This window comes from Nerophis lumbriciformis, linkage group LG01 (genome assembly GCF_033978685.3).
Source record: "Nerophis lumbriciformis linkage group LG01, RoL_Nlum_v2.1, whole genome shotgun sequence".
Classification (NCBI taxonomy): domain Eukaryota; kingdom Metazoa; phylum Chordata; class Actinopteri; order Syngnathiformes; family Syngnathidae; genus Nerophis; species Nerophis lumbriciformis.
The window spans coordinates 66,047,501-66,062,500 of record NC_084548.2 but is presented as its reverse complement, the minus strand read 5'-3'; the positions used below and the strand labels follow the sequence as shown (position 1 = coordinate 66,062,500).

Below are 15,000 nucleotides of genomic sequence, written 5' to 3'. Positions count from 1 at the left end.
GGGGTGGCGTGACAAATAACAGCCTATATGTTGACACATACAGATAGATAACACAATAAACTTTCACTTCAGGGGGGCGTGAGAAATATTAGCCTTTATGTTGACACATACAGATAGATAACACAATTCATTTCAGGGGGGCGTGAGAAATAACAGCCTATATGTTGACACGTACAGATAGATAACACAATAAACATTCTCTTCAGGGGGGGGGCGTGAGAAATAATAGCCTATATGTTTACACATACAGATACCACAATTCACTTCAGGGGGGCGTGACAAATAATATCTTATATGTTGACACATATCAGACAGATCCATAAACATTCACTTCGGGGGGAGCATGAGAAATAACAGCCTATATGTTGACACATACAGATAGATAACACAATTCACTTTGGGGGGGGCGTGAGAAATAATAGCCTATATGTTGACACATACAGATAGATAACACAATAAACATTCACTTCAGGAGGGGCGTGAGAAATAACAACCTATATGTTGACACATACAGATAGATAACATAATAAACTTTCACTTCAGGGGGGGCGTCAGAAATAACAGTCTGTATGTTGACACGTACAGATAACGCAATAAACATTTGCGTCGGGGGTGCGTGAGAAATAATAGCCTATATGTTTACACATACATATAAATAACACAATTCACTTTAGGGGGGGCGTGAGAAATAATAGCCTATATGTTGACACATATATCAGACAGATCCATAAACATTCACTTCAGGGGGGGGCATGAGAGGTAATAGTGTATTTGTTGACACATAGAGATACATTAGAAAAAAAACATTCACTTCGGGGCCTGGGGGGCGTGAAAAGTTTTTAGTCTGGTAGAAAAATGTAACTGAGAGCTGCATCCAAACTGCCCCTTTGATGCATGAAAATAAGATCTGTAGAGTTACTAAATAACTAACTTGACACATACAGATAACAAAATAAACGTACATTTTAGGGGGGGCGTGAAAACTAAAGAAAATAATTGCGAGCCCATCAACTGCAAAGACTTTGCTGTCCAACTTCACTTCCTGACAACCTTCAAGTCTCCTCGCCATGAATTATTGATGACTTCCTTATTATCATACGAGTGAGTCGCCATGGAAATGTGTTCCGCAGCCTGTGTGTGTGTGTGTGTGTGTGTGTGTGTGTGTGTGTGTGTGTGTGTGTGTGTGTGTGTGTGTGTGTGTGTGTGTGCGCCCGAGGCCCCAGCGTATCCCAGCATGCACCGGGGCCAGTTCAGCAGCGAGCGCTCGTTCCTCGCACAGCGGGGGCCAGCGGCCGGTGGGGGGGGGGGGGGGGGGGGTGTGCCAATGAATGGAGTTTTTGTATCAAAGCTTTTTGATATTTTAATACAAGGTCAGCGCCCCCTGCAGGCTGCTGCCTCTTTGCATGCTTGCAGCGTGTATTTACGGCCCCGACCTGACCGTCTCAAGGACGCTCCCAGCGTCCGATGAGGTCTCACTTTGAGTCTATTATGTCTACATCAGGGGGGGACAAACTTTTTCCACGAAGGCCATTTTGGTTGTTGTCAACTTCAGAAACCAGTACGATACGTAGATTTTTTTTATCCCAAGAACTGTAGGATATGCCATTTCAGGAGAAGTTTCGTGCGAATTTGGAAGGGCCAATGCTGAACTGAGATGCTAACAGCTAGCTCGCTGTCCAGATAGCGTCAAAATTAGCTAAAAAAAAGTTAGCATGTCAGCAGTACTATGCTAACAATAGCATACTTACAGTTAGCGTTATTAAAATACCCAAATATACGACACTGAGGTGTATATCTGCTAAATTAGCTTAAAAAGTTAGCATGTCACAGTACTATGCTAACAATAGCATACTTACAGTTAGCATTTGTGAAATACCCAAATATACGACACTGAGGTGTATATCTGCTAAATTGGCTAAAAAAGTTAGCATGTCAGCAGTACTATGCTAACAATAGCATACTTACATTTAGCGTTAGTAAAATACCAAAATATCCGCACTGATGGGTATACCTGCTAAATTAGCTAAAAAAGTTAGCATGTCAGCAGTACTATGCTAACAATAGCATACTTACAGTTAGCATTATTAAAATACCCAAATATACGACACTGAGGTCTATATCTGCTAAATTAGCTAAACAAGTTAACATGTCAGCAGTACTATGCTAACAATAGCATACTTACAGTTAGCATTATTAAAATACCCAAATATACGACACTGAGGGGTATACCTGCTAAATTAGCTAACCAAGTTAACATGTCAGCAGTACTATGCTAACAATAGCATACTTACAATTAGCGTTAGTAAAATACCCAAATATCCGCAATGATGTGTATACCTGCTAAATTAGCTTAGAAAGTTAGCATGCAAGTTAGCCAAGTTAGCATTAGCTTAAAAAGTTAGCATGTCACAGTACAATGCTAACAATAGCATACTTACAGCTAGCATTAGTAAAATACCCAAATATACGACACTGAGGTGTACACCTGTTAAATGAGCTAAAGAAGTTAGCATGTCAGCAGTACTATGCTAACAACAGCATACTTGCAGTTAGCTTTCGTAAAATATCCCAAAAGTTGACACTTAGGTGCATACCTGCTAAATGAGCTAAAAAAGTTAGCATGTCAGCTGTACTACGCTAACAATAGCATACTTACAGTTAGCATTAGTGAAATACCAAAATACACGACACTGAGGTGTATACCTGCTAAATTAGCTAAACAAGTTAACATGTCAGCAGTACTTTGCTAACAATAGCATACATGCAGTTAGCGTTAGTAAAATACCCCAAAATTTGACACTTAGGTGTATACCTGCTAAATTAGCTAAAAAAGTTAGCATGTCAGCTGTACTATGCTAACAATAGCATACTTACATTTAGCATTATTAAAATACCCAAATACACGACACTGTTACCAGCTAAATTATTTAAAAAATAAAAAATAAAATGACATACCAATGTTAGCATGTTGAAATACTATCTGTAGCATGTGTCAAGTACCAACATATAGTACTTTGCCAAGTATACCTGAAAAATGTGTTAAAAATGCTAACAAAATGTTACTCTGGTATAAATACTGTAGTTATTTGGGGTGCACAAAAAAAATCGATTCACATCACATTCTTCTAAATCAATTCAAAATGACAAAAAAAATAAAATTCTAGCCTATTACTATAATTGTACAAACCCTAAAAGCAGTGAAGTTGTCACGTTGTGTAAATGGTAAATAAAAAGAGAATACAATGATTTGCAAATCCTTTTCAACTTATATTCAATTGAATAGACTGCAAAGACAAGATATTTAATGTTCACACTGAGAAACCTACTTTTTTTTGCAAATAATCATTGCAAACAAGTTGTCACAGGAGCATGTTCACCCCTGTGTTACATGGCCTTTCCTTTTAACAACACTCAGTAAACGTTTGGGAACTGAGGAGACACATTTTTGAAGTGGAATTCTTTCCCATTCTTGCTTGACGTACAGCTTAAGTTGTTTAACAGTCTCCCTTCTGCTATTTTAGGCTTCATAATGCGCCACACATTTTCAATGGGGGACAGGTCTGGACTACAGGCAGGACAGTCTAGTACCCGCACTCTTTTACTAAGACTGTTGTAACACGTGGCTTGGCATTGTCTTGCTGAAATAAGCAGGGGCGTCCATGATAACGTTGCTTGGATGGCAACATATGTTGCTCCAAAACCTGTATGTACCTTTCAGCATTAATGGTGCCTTCACAGATGTGTAAGATACCCATGTCTTGGGCACTAATACACCCCCAATCGGATCTGATCGTTAGGTGCCCAAAGATTCACACTTTTAATACCTATGAAATTAGCTGGCATATTAACGTAACGCCAATTAACAAAATAATTGACGCTGAGGTGTACAGCTGCAACGTTTGCCCCGAAAAAAGCTAGCATGCTAATATTACAATGCTAACGATTGTGTTAAAAAAATGATGGTCTACATCAGTGTTTTTCAACCTTTTTTGCGTTGAAAAAAATGCGGAGGCACACCACCAGCAGAAATCATTAAAAAATGACAGTAAAAAAGTCGTTTTCGCAATTGTTGGATAAGACTTTAAACCATAACCAAGCATGCATCAATATAGCTCTTGTCTCAAAGTAGGTGTACTGTCACCACCTGTCACATCACGCCCTGACTTATTTGGAGTTTTTTTTACTGTTTTCCTGTGTGTAGTGTTTTACTTCTTGTCTTGCTCTCCTATTTTGGTGGCTTTTCCTGTTTTGTTGGTATTTTCCTGTAGCAGTTTCATGTCTTCCTTTGAGCGATATTTCCCGCATCTACTTTGTTTTAGCAATCAGGAATATTTCAGATGTTTTTATCCTTCTTTGTGGGGACTTTGTTGATTGTCACGTCATGTTCGGATGTACATTGTGGACGCCGTCTTTGCTCCACAGTAAGTCTTTGCTGTCGTCCAGCATTCTGTTTTTGTTGACTTTTGTAGCCAGTTCAGTTTTAGTTTCGTTCTGCATAGCCTTCCCTAAGCTGCAATGCCTTTTCTTAGGGGCACTCACCTTTTGTTTATTTTTGGTTTAAGCATTAGATACCTTTTTACCTGCACACTGCCTCCCGCTGTTTCCGACATCTACAAAGCAATTAGCTACCTGCTGCCACCTACTGATATGGAAGAGTATTACACGGTTACTCTGCCGAAATATAGACAGCACAGACACTCAACAACAACACATCATTTGCAGCTGGTTTGCAAAAAATATTTTTAACTAGAGATGTCCAATAAATGCTTTAAAATGTAATATCGGAAATTATCGGTATCGTTTTTTTTATCGGTATCGTATTTTATTTATTTTATTTTATTTATTTTTTATTAAATCAACATAAAAAACACAAGATACACTTACAATTAGTGCACTAACCCAAAAAAAACTCCCTCCCCCATTTACACTCATTCACACAAAAGGGTTGTTTCTTTCTGTTATTAATATTCTGGTTCCTACATTATATATCAATATATATCAATACAGTCTGCAAGGGATACAGTCCGTAAGCACACATGATTGTGCGTGCTGCTGGTCCACTAATAGTACTAACCTTTAACAGTTAATTTCACTCATTTTCATTCATTACTAGTTTCTATGTAACTGTTTTTATATTGTTTTACTTTCTTTTTTATTCAAGAAAATGTTTTTAATTTATTTATATTTTATTTTATTATTTTTTAACCATACCTGGTTGTCCAAATTAGGCATAATAATGTGTTCATTCCACAACTGTATATATCGGTATCGGTTGATATCGGTATCGGTAATTAAAGAGTTGGACAATATCGGATATCGGCAAAAAGCCATTATGGGACATCCCTATTTTTAACCCAAATAGGTGAAATGAGATCATCTCCCACGGCACACCAGACTGTATCTCACGGCACACTAGTGTGCCGCGGCACAGCGGTTGCAAAACACTGGTCTACATGATGCATCTAATCTAATGTAATTTAACGTGATCTAAGGAAATATATATGATATTTAATATATAATGATAATATTTACATCTTTTTTAATCTTGTTAGCCTCACAGTTTGAACAGTAACACTGTGTACTTGGAATATAGGACTTAGGCGTACCACAGTTTGGTCCAACACAATTTTCCTTTTTCCAAAGATAGAATAGGCCAAACTGTGGACCCCGAAAGGCAAAGAAAAGGCAGATTTGTACGTGCCTGTCAATCAAACAGGTGTGGTCTCTCCCCGGCAGGTGAGGAGGAGCCGCCATGTTGGCCTCCTGGACCCCCCCGTCTCTCCTCCTCCTCCTCCTCCTCTACCTCCTGCCCTCGGACTCCTCGGTGCGCTGGGTGAGCCTGCGCGGCGCCCCCCTCCGCCACCTGCTGCTGGACCCCCAGTCCGGGTGGGTGTACGTGGGCGGGGTGGACCACCTGCACCAGCTGACCTCGGACCTGGAGCCCATGTTCCAGGTGAAGACGGGCCCCCACCTGGACTCCCCCGACTGCCTGCCCCCCATCATACCCGCCCACTGTCCCTCGGCCAGGCCCACCCACAACCACAATAAGCTGCTGCTGCTGGAGGCGGGGCCAGGGGCGGAGCCCGGCAGCGTCATCGTCTGCGGCTCGCTCTACCAGGGCATCTGTGAAAAGAGGTAAGTGGGCGTGGCCTCTGGTGATGTGCGATACCGCTGATTGTCTGTACGATCCGATACCGATACCGAGTGTGCTTGCTCAAATCAAATAATAACATCCATCCATTTTCTACAGCTTGTCCCTTTAACATGTTTTTCTAAAAAACAACGATAAAAATGTAAAAAAAAAAAAAAAAAGAGCAAAAAATTGGAATGTAATAATAAAAATCTGAACATTTTATACTAATGATTAATAATATTACACTCATTCACCTATAACACAAAGTTTTGTCTTTAAATAAATATAAAAAATATCAAAATGACCGCCACATATTTGACTTTTCAGTATGCGGCCCTTATTGGAAAAAGTTTAGACACCCCTGATCTAAACAATTAGAAGTTTTCAAAATAAAAGTAAAATATACTTAAAATATAGACAAAGTTTAGTTAGTAAAAATAAAATAATACTAATTTATGAATTAATTAGAAAAATGACAACAACCATAATAAACACTATTAAATGTGTAAATGAACATTAATATTAATATTTATTTAGATTATGCAGATAAATAACCCTATTTATTTTTTTATTTTTTTTTAAAGTATACTCTTACATCCTGTAAAAATGTCCGAAAAAAGATAAAAATAATTAGCATGCAATGAAAAACACTCGGAAATATTAGAAGCTTTCAAAATAAAAGTAAAATATACTTCAAATATAAACAAAGTTTAGTTAGTAAAAATAAAATAATACTAACTTATGAATTAATTAGAAAAATGACAACAACCATAATAAACACTGTTAAATGTGTAACTGAATATTAATAATAAAAAATAGGAAAAATGTAGGAAAAAAATAACAAAAGATGAACATTTTTTAAGTAATAATTAATAATAATAAACTAATTTACCTATAACTCAAAGTTTTGTTTTTAAATATATATATATATATGATATCTGTTTTTAGCATTTTGTTTTAAATACAGAAATATCAGAATGGGTGCCACATACTTGACTTTTCAATATTTGGCCCTCAGTGGAAAAAGTTTAGACACCCCTTATCCAAACATTTAGAGGCTCTCAAAATATAAAATATACTTAAAATATAAACAAAGTTTAGTTAGTAAAAATTAAATAATACTAACTTATGAATTAATTTAAAAATTACAACAACCATAATAAACACTATTAAATGTATAACTGAACATTAATATTAATATTTATTTAGATTATGCAGATAAATAACCCTATTACTATTAAAAAAAAGTATCCTCTTACATGGGGAAAAAAACTGTAAAAATGTCTGAAAAAAGATCAAAATAATTAGCATGCAATGAAAAACACTCGGAAATATTAGAAGCTTTCAAAATAAAAGTAAAATATACTTCAAATATAAACAAAGTTTAGTTAGTAAAAATAAAATAATACTAACTTATGAATTAATTTGAAAAATGACAACAACCATAATAAACAGTGTTAAATGTGCAACTGAATACTAATAATAAAAAATAGTAAGAATTTAGGAAAAAAATAACAAAAGCTGAACATTTTTAAAGTAATAATTAATAATAATAAACTAATTTACCTATAACTCAAAGTTTTGTCTTTAAATATATATAACATCTGTTTTCAGCATTTTGTTTTAAATACAGAAATATCAGAATGGGTGCCACATACTTGACTTTTCAATATTTGGCCCTCAGTGGAAAAAGTTTAGACACCCCTTATCTAAACATTTAGAGGCTCTCAAAATATAAAATATACTTAAAATATAAACAAAGTTTAGGTAGTAAAAATTTAATAATACTAACTTATGAATTAATTTAAAAATTACAACAACCATAATAAACACTATTAAATGTGTAACTGAACATTAATATTAATATTTATTTAGATTATGCAGATAAATAACCCATCCATCCATCCATTTTCTACCGCTTATTCCCTTTTGGGGTCGCGGGGGGCGCTGGAGCCTATCTCAGCTACAATCGGGCGGAAGGCGGGGTACACCCTGGACAAGTCGCCACCTCATCGCAGGGCCAGATAAATAACCCTATTATTTAAAAAAAAAAAAAAAAAAGTATACTCTTACATGGGGAAAAAACTGTAAAAATGTCAGAAAAAAGATCAAAATAATTAGCATGCAATGAAAAACACTCGTAAATATTAGAAGCTTTCAAAATAAAAGTAAAATATACTTCAAATATAAACAAAGTTTAGTTAGTAAAAATAAAATAATACTAACTTATGAATTAATTTGAAAAATGACAACAACCATAATAAACACTGTTAAATGTGCAACTGAATACTAATAATAAAAAATAGTAAAAATTTAGGAAAAAAATAACAAAAGCTGAACATTTTTAAATTAATAATTAATAATAATAAACTAATTTACCTATAACTCAAAGTTTTGTCTTTAAATATATATAATATCTGTTTTTAGCATTTTGTTTTAAATACAGAAATATCAGAATGGGTGCCACATACTTGACTTTTCAATATTTGGCCCTCGGTGGAAAAAGTTTAGACACCCCTTATCTAAACATTTAGAGGCTTTCAAAATATAAAATATACTTAAAATATAAACAAAGTCTAGTTAGTAAAAATAAAATAATACTAACTTAGGAATTAATAAAAAAATGACAACAACCATAATAAACACTATTAAATGTGTAACTGAACATTAATATTAATATTTATTTAGATTATGCAGATAAATAACCCTATTACTATTAAAAAAAAGTATCCTCTTACATGGGGAAAAAACTGTAAAAATGTCAGAAAAAAGATCAAAATAATTAGCATGCAATGAAAAACACTCGGAAATATTAGAAGCTTTCAAAATAAAAGTAAAATATACTTCAAATATAAACAAAGTTTAGTTAGTAAAAATAAAATAATACTAACTTATGAATTAATTAGAAAAATGACAACAACCATAATAAACACTGTTAAATGTTTAACTGAATACTAATAATAAAAAATAGTAAAAATTTAGGAAAAAAATAAAAGCTGAACATTTTAAAGTAATAATTAATAATAATAAACTAATTTACCTATAACTCAAAGTTTTGTCTTTAAATATATATAATATCTGTTTTTAGCATTTTGTTTTAAATACAGAAATATCAGAATGGGTGCCACATACTTGACTTTTCAATATTTGGCCCTCAGTGGAAAATGTTTAGACAACCCTTATCTAAACATTTAGAGGCTTTCAAAATATAAAATATACTTAAAATATAAACAAAGTTTAGTTAGTAAAAATAAAATAATACTAACTTAGGAATGAATAAAAAAATGACAACAACCATAATAAACACTGTTAAATGTTTAACTGAATACTAATAATAAAAAATAGTAAAAATTTAGGAAAAAAATAACAAAAGCTGAACATTTTTAAATTAATAATTAATAATAATAAACTAATTTACCTATAACTCAAAGTTTTGTCTTTAAATATATATAATATCTGTTTTTAGCATTTTGTTTTAAATACAGAAATATCAGAATGGGTGCCACATACTTGACTTTTCAATATTTGGCCCTCAGTGGAAAATGTTTAGACAACCCTTATCTAAACATTTAGAGGCTTTCAAAATATAAAATATACTTAAAATATAAACAAAGTTTAGTTAGTAAAAATAAAATAATACTAACTTAGGAATGAATAAAAAAATGACAACAACCATAATAAACACTGTTAAATGTGTAACTGAACATTAATATTTATTTAGATTATGCAGTTAAACAACCGTATTATTATTACTTTTTTTCTATTCTTACATGGAAAAAAAAACACTAAAAATGTAAGAAAAAAGTGCAAAAAAATTAGTATGGAATGAAAAAAAATCTGAAATGTGGTAACTAATAATTAATATTAATATACTTATAATTCAAAGCTGACACAATATCTGTTTTTATCATTTTTTAAATAAGAATATCAAAATGCCCCACCCCCTCCATTCTTGACTTTTTAATATTTGGCACTTATTGGAAAAAGTTTAGACACTCCTGATCTAAAATATTAGAAGCTCTCAAAATAAAAGTAGAATATACTTCAAATATAAACAAACTTTAGTTAGTTAGTTAAAACATAAAATACTAACTTTTGAATCAATAACAATTAAAATACTGAAAAATCTGTAATATTTATTTATTTATTATTATTAATTTTATTCTATTCTTACCTGGGGAAAAAAACAGTAAAAATTTTAGAAAAAAGAGCAAAAGAATTAGTATGGAATGTAAAAAAAAATCTGAAATGTTGTAATTAATAATTAATAATAATATACTTAGTCAGCAATAATACAAAGCTGACACAATATCTGTTTTTAGCATTTTTTAAATAATACAATTTAAAATAGCCCCCACATTCTTGACTTTTCAATATTTGGCACTTATTGGAAAAACGTTTAGACATTCCTGATCTAAAATACTAGAAGCTTTCTAAGTAAAAGTAAAATATACTTCAAATATAAACAAAGTTTAGTTAGTAAAAATAAAATAATACTAACTTATGAATTAATTTGAAAAATGACAACAACCATAATAAACAGTGTTAAATGTGTAACTGAACATTAATATTTATTTAGATTATGCAGATAAACAACCGTATTATTATTAATTTTATTCTATTCTTACCTGGGAACAAAACAGTAAAAATGTAAGAAGAAAAGAGCAAAACAAATAGTATGGAATGAAAAAAAATCTGAAATGTTATAACTGAGAATTTAAAATAATATACTTAGTCACCAATAATACAAAGCTGACACAATATCTGTTTTTAGCATTTTTTAAATAATAAATATCCAAAATAGAAAAATATTTGGCAATTATTGGAAAAAGTTTAGACACCCCTGATCTAAAATATTAGAAGCTTTCAAAATAAAAGTAAAATATACTTCATATATAAACAAAGTTTAGTTAGTAAAAATAAAATAATTCTAACTGATGAATTAATTAGAAAAATGACAACAACCATAATAAAAAGTGTTAAATGTGAACATTAATATTTATTTAGATTATGCAGTTAAATTACTGTATTATTATTATATTATCCTATTCTTACATGGGGAAAAAAACATTAAAGACGTCAGAAAAAAAAGAAATATGGAATGAAAAAACAATCTGAAATGTTGTAACTAATAATTAATAATAATATACTTATAATTCAAAGCTGATACAATATCTGTTTTTATGATTTTTTTAAATAAGAATATCAAAATGCCCCACCCCCTCCATTCTTGACTTTTTAATATTTGGCACTTATTGGAAAAAGTTTAGACACTCCTGATCTAAAATATTAGAAGCTCTCAAAATAAAAGTAGAATATACTTCAAATATAAACAAACTTTAGTTAGTTAGTTAAAACATAAAATACTAACTTTTGAATTACTTACCATTAAAACACTGAAAAATCTGTAATATTTATTTATTTATTTATTATTATTTTATTAATTTTATTCTATTCTTACCTGGGGAAAAAACAGTAAAAATGTAAGAAAAAAGAGCAAAAAAATTAGTATGGAATGTAAAAAAAAATCTGAAATGTTGTAATTAATAATTGATAATAATATACTTATTCAGCAATAATACAAAGATGACACAATATCTGTTTTCAGCATTTTTTTAAATAATACAATTTCAAAATAGCCCCCACATTCTTGACTTTTCAATATTTGGCACTTATTGGAAAAACGTTTAGACACTCCTGATCTAAAATATTAGAAGCTTTCAAAATAAAGATATACTTCAAATATAAACAAAGTTTAGTTAGTTAAAACATAAAATACCAACTTTTGAATTAATTAATTAACAAACTTAATAAACAGTGTTAAATGTGTAACTGAACATTAATATCATTATTTATTTAGATTATGCAGTTAAACAACCATATTATAAATTGTATTCTATTCTTACCTGGGAACAAAACAGTAAAAATGTAAGAAGAAAAGAGCAAAAAAAATGTGTATGGAATGAAATGTTGTAGAATTTAAAATAATATACTTAGTCACCAATAATACAAAGCTGACACAATATCTGTTTTTAGCATTTTTTAAATAATAAATATCCAAAATAGAAAAATATTTGGCACTTCTTGGAAAAAGTTTAGACACCCCTGATCTAAAATATTAGAAGCTTTCAAAATAAAAGTAAAGTATACTTCATATATAAACAAAGTTTAGTTAGTAAAAATAAAATAATACTAACTGATGAATTAATTAGAAAAATGACAACAACCATAATAAAAGTTGTTAAATGTGTAACTGAACATTAATATTGATATAGATTATGCAGTTAAATAACTGTATTATTATTATCTTCATCAGTCATTCACATCGACGTCCCACTGGGGTGAGTTTTTCCTTGCCCGTATGTGGGCTTTGTACCGAGGATGTCGTTGTGGCTTGTGCAGCCCTTTGAGACACTTGTGATTTAGGGCTATATAAATAAAGATTGATTGATTGATTGATTGATTGATCTTTATTCTATTCTTACATGGGGAAAAAAACAGTAAAGACATAAGAAAAAAAGAGCAAAAAAATTAGTATGGAATGAAAAAAAACCCGGAAATGTTGTAACTAATAGTTAATATTAATATACCTATAATACAAAGCTGACACAATATCTGTTTTTAGCATTTTTTTAATAATAAAATATCAAAATACTTTTCAACAGTATGGATATTTGGATTTGAGAGTTAATATTGGTGCAGAAAAATGCGGTATCGGCGGCATGGACATTTCAGTATCGGTCCGCACATCACTCGTGGTCCGGTGTGGTTCTGATTCGGGTGTGGTTCTGACTGGGGTGTGGTTCTGACTTTGCGGTGCAGGAGTGTGTCCAACATCTCCCAGCTGGTCTACCAGTCGTCCAACCCGGTGGACACGGAGTACGTCGCCGCCAACGACCCCCACGTATCCACCGTGGGCATCGTGCTGACCACGGGGGGTGGAGCCGACGGCCCGACGCTGCGTTTCATGCTGGTGGGGCGGGGCTTCACCGGCAAGGGCCTGGGCGACATCCCGCCCATCACGGCGCGCCGTCTCTACCCAACGATCTTCCCTCGCCGCGCCTTCGGCCAGGAGGACGAGCTGGGCAAGCTGACCATCGGCAGCTACTCGGAGTACGACAGCCACTTCGTCAAGGCGCTGGCCATCGGCGACCACGTCTACTTCCTGTTCTCGCGGCGGGACGTGCGCTACAAGAGGGAGTACGGCACCTACGTGGCCCGCCTCTGCGTCGCCGACCGCGACTTCGACTCCTACGTGGAGGTGCCGCTGCTCTGCCGGGGTGGCCACAACCTGGCCCAGGGGGCGTGGCTCGGCCGGCGCTCGGGGAAGCCCGCGCTCTTCGTGGCCATGGCGGCCGGCTGGGCGCCCACGTCGGTGTCCACGGACAAGTCGGCGCTGTGCGTCTACGGCGTGGAGGACCTGGACGCCGCCATGAAGGCGGCGCGGGTGTCGTGCTACACCAAAGGAGGGCGCGGGGTCAAAGGGCAGGAGGAGGAGGCCTACGTGGTCTACACGTCCTCGTCTCACTGCCTCACCCTCCCCGAGGTAAACACTCCCAGCATGCACTGGGGCATTCAGACGCGGGAAAGGTTGGTCAGCAAGATGACAACTTGTCACTGTGGTGATGTCATCGCAGATTACAACATGTTGACTGACCTCAATACTCACTCACTCACTCACTGTGTGTGTGTGTGTGTGTGTGTGTGTGTGTGTGTGTGTGTGTGTGTGTGTGTGTGTGTGTGTGTGTGTGTGTGTGTGGATTACAGTTGATAGCCTCAGCAGCTGGAATCATCAGCAGACAGCTGTCACTCAAACACAGCTGGAAGTATCTGATCTGACCCACAAAACACACTCACACACGCACACATTTTTATTACAACACACACACATTCTTGTATTTGTTACCAGCTTGAGACCTGAGAAAAAAGCCCACCTCTTTAGGGACCACCCTTTCTAGATATATAAAGATTTATATTTACAACATTAATAATATATACATACTATGCAAATATAAAAAAGCTTGTTGTGCAAAAATGAGTTGGAATTTCACAAGAAAAAGGTCACAATTTCACAAGAAAAACTTCGAATTTTGGCGGTGTTATAATAAAAGTCGTCATTTTACTCAACGCAAGTCAAAATGCTACGAGAAAAACTGAACGTTTGTGCAATATTACGATAAAAGTTGGAATTTGACTCAATAACAGTCGCAATTTGACAAGAAAAGCTTAAAATTTTGGCAATTTTATGAAAAGAGTCGTCATTTTACTCCACAAAAGTCACAATTTTATTAACATTTTGGCAATATTATAATAATAATAATCGGAATTTTTACTTGGCAAAATTCAAGTCATAATTTTACTCAAAAAATTTAACTGTTTTACAAGAACAAAAAAAAGGGCAATATTGTGATAAAAGTCAGAATTTTACATGACAAATGGCACCATTTTGCAGTAAAAAGTAATAATTTTACATACAAAAGTAGTAAATTTACGAGAAAATATTGCAATATCACAGAAACAGAAAGAATATGAGAAATTGTTCCCAATTTTATAAGAAAAAAGTCAACACATTGTGAGAAAAAGACTGCTTTTAGTTCATTTATTTTTTGTTGAATTTTTTTGTATTTATTCTTCATTATTTACTTCAAGTTATTACAGTATGTCTCTATGTACATATATATATATATAGTTTAAAAAAAAAATTAATTTTGGCTGAAGGGGACGCATTTCAATTTCTTACACACACTTGTTATTACATATGTTGGCCAGAGGGGGAGCACTTAAATTTTTTACACACACTTGTTATTTAATATGTTGACCAGAGGGGGAGCACTTTTAAAAGCGACACACAGTCAATGTGGAAAATC

The 15,000-nt window shown here is 33.7% G+C and overlaps 1 protein-coding gene across 3 annotated transcripts in view; it reads left to right on the top strand.

Annotated features, from left to right (window-relative positions):
- Positions 1–15,000, top strand: part of plxnb3 (plexin B3) — a 128,621-nt gene that overhangs the window by 56,614 nt on the left and 57,007 nt on the right. For all 3 annotated transcript variants that reach the window (XM_061924442.2, XM_061924435.2, XM_072914482.1), the window contains exons 2-3: positions 5,737–6,135; positions 12,956–13,679. In XM_061924442.2, coding sequence (XP_061780426.2) covers positions 5,753–6,135; positions 12,956–13,679 — 1,107 coding nt within the window. In that variant the 5' untranslated portion in view covers positions 5,737–5,752. The remainder of the gene's footprint in view (positions 1–5,736; positions 6,136–12,955; positions 13,680–15,000) is intronic.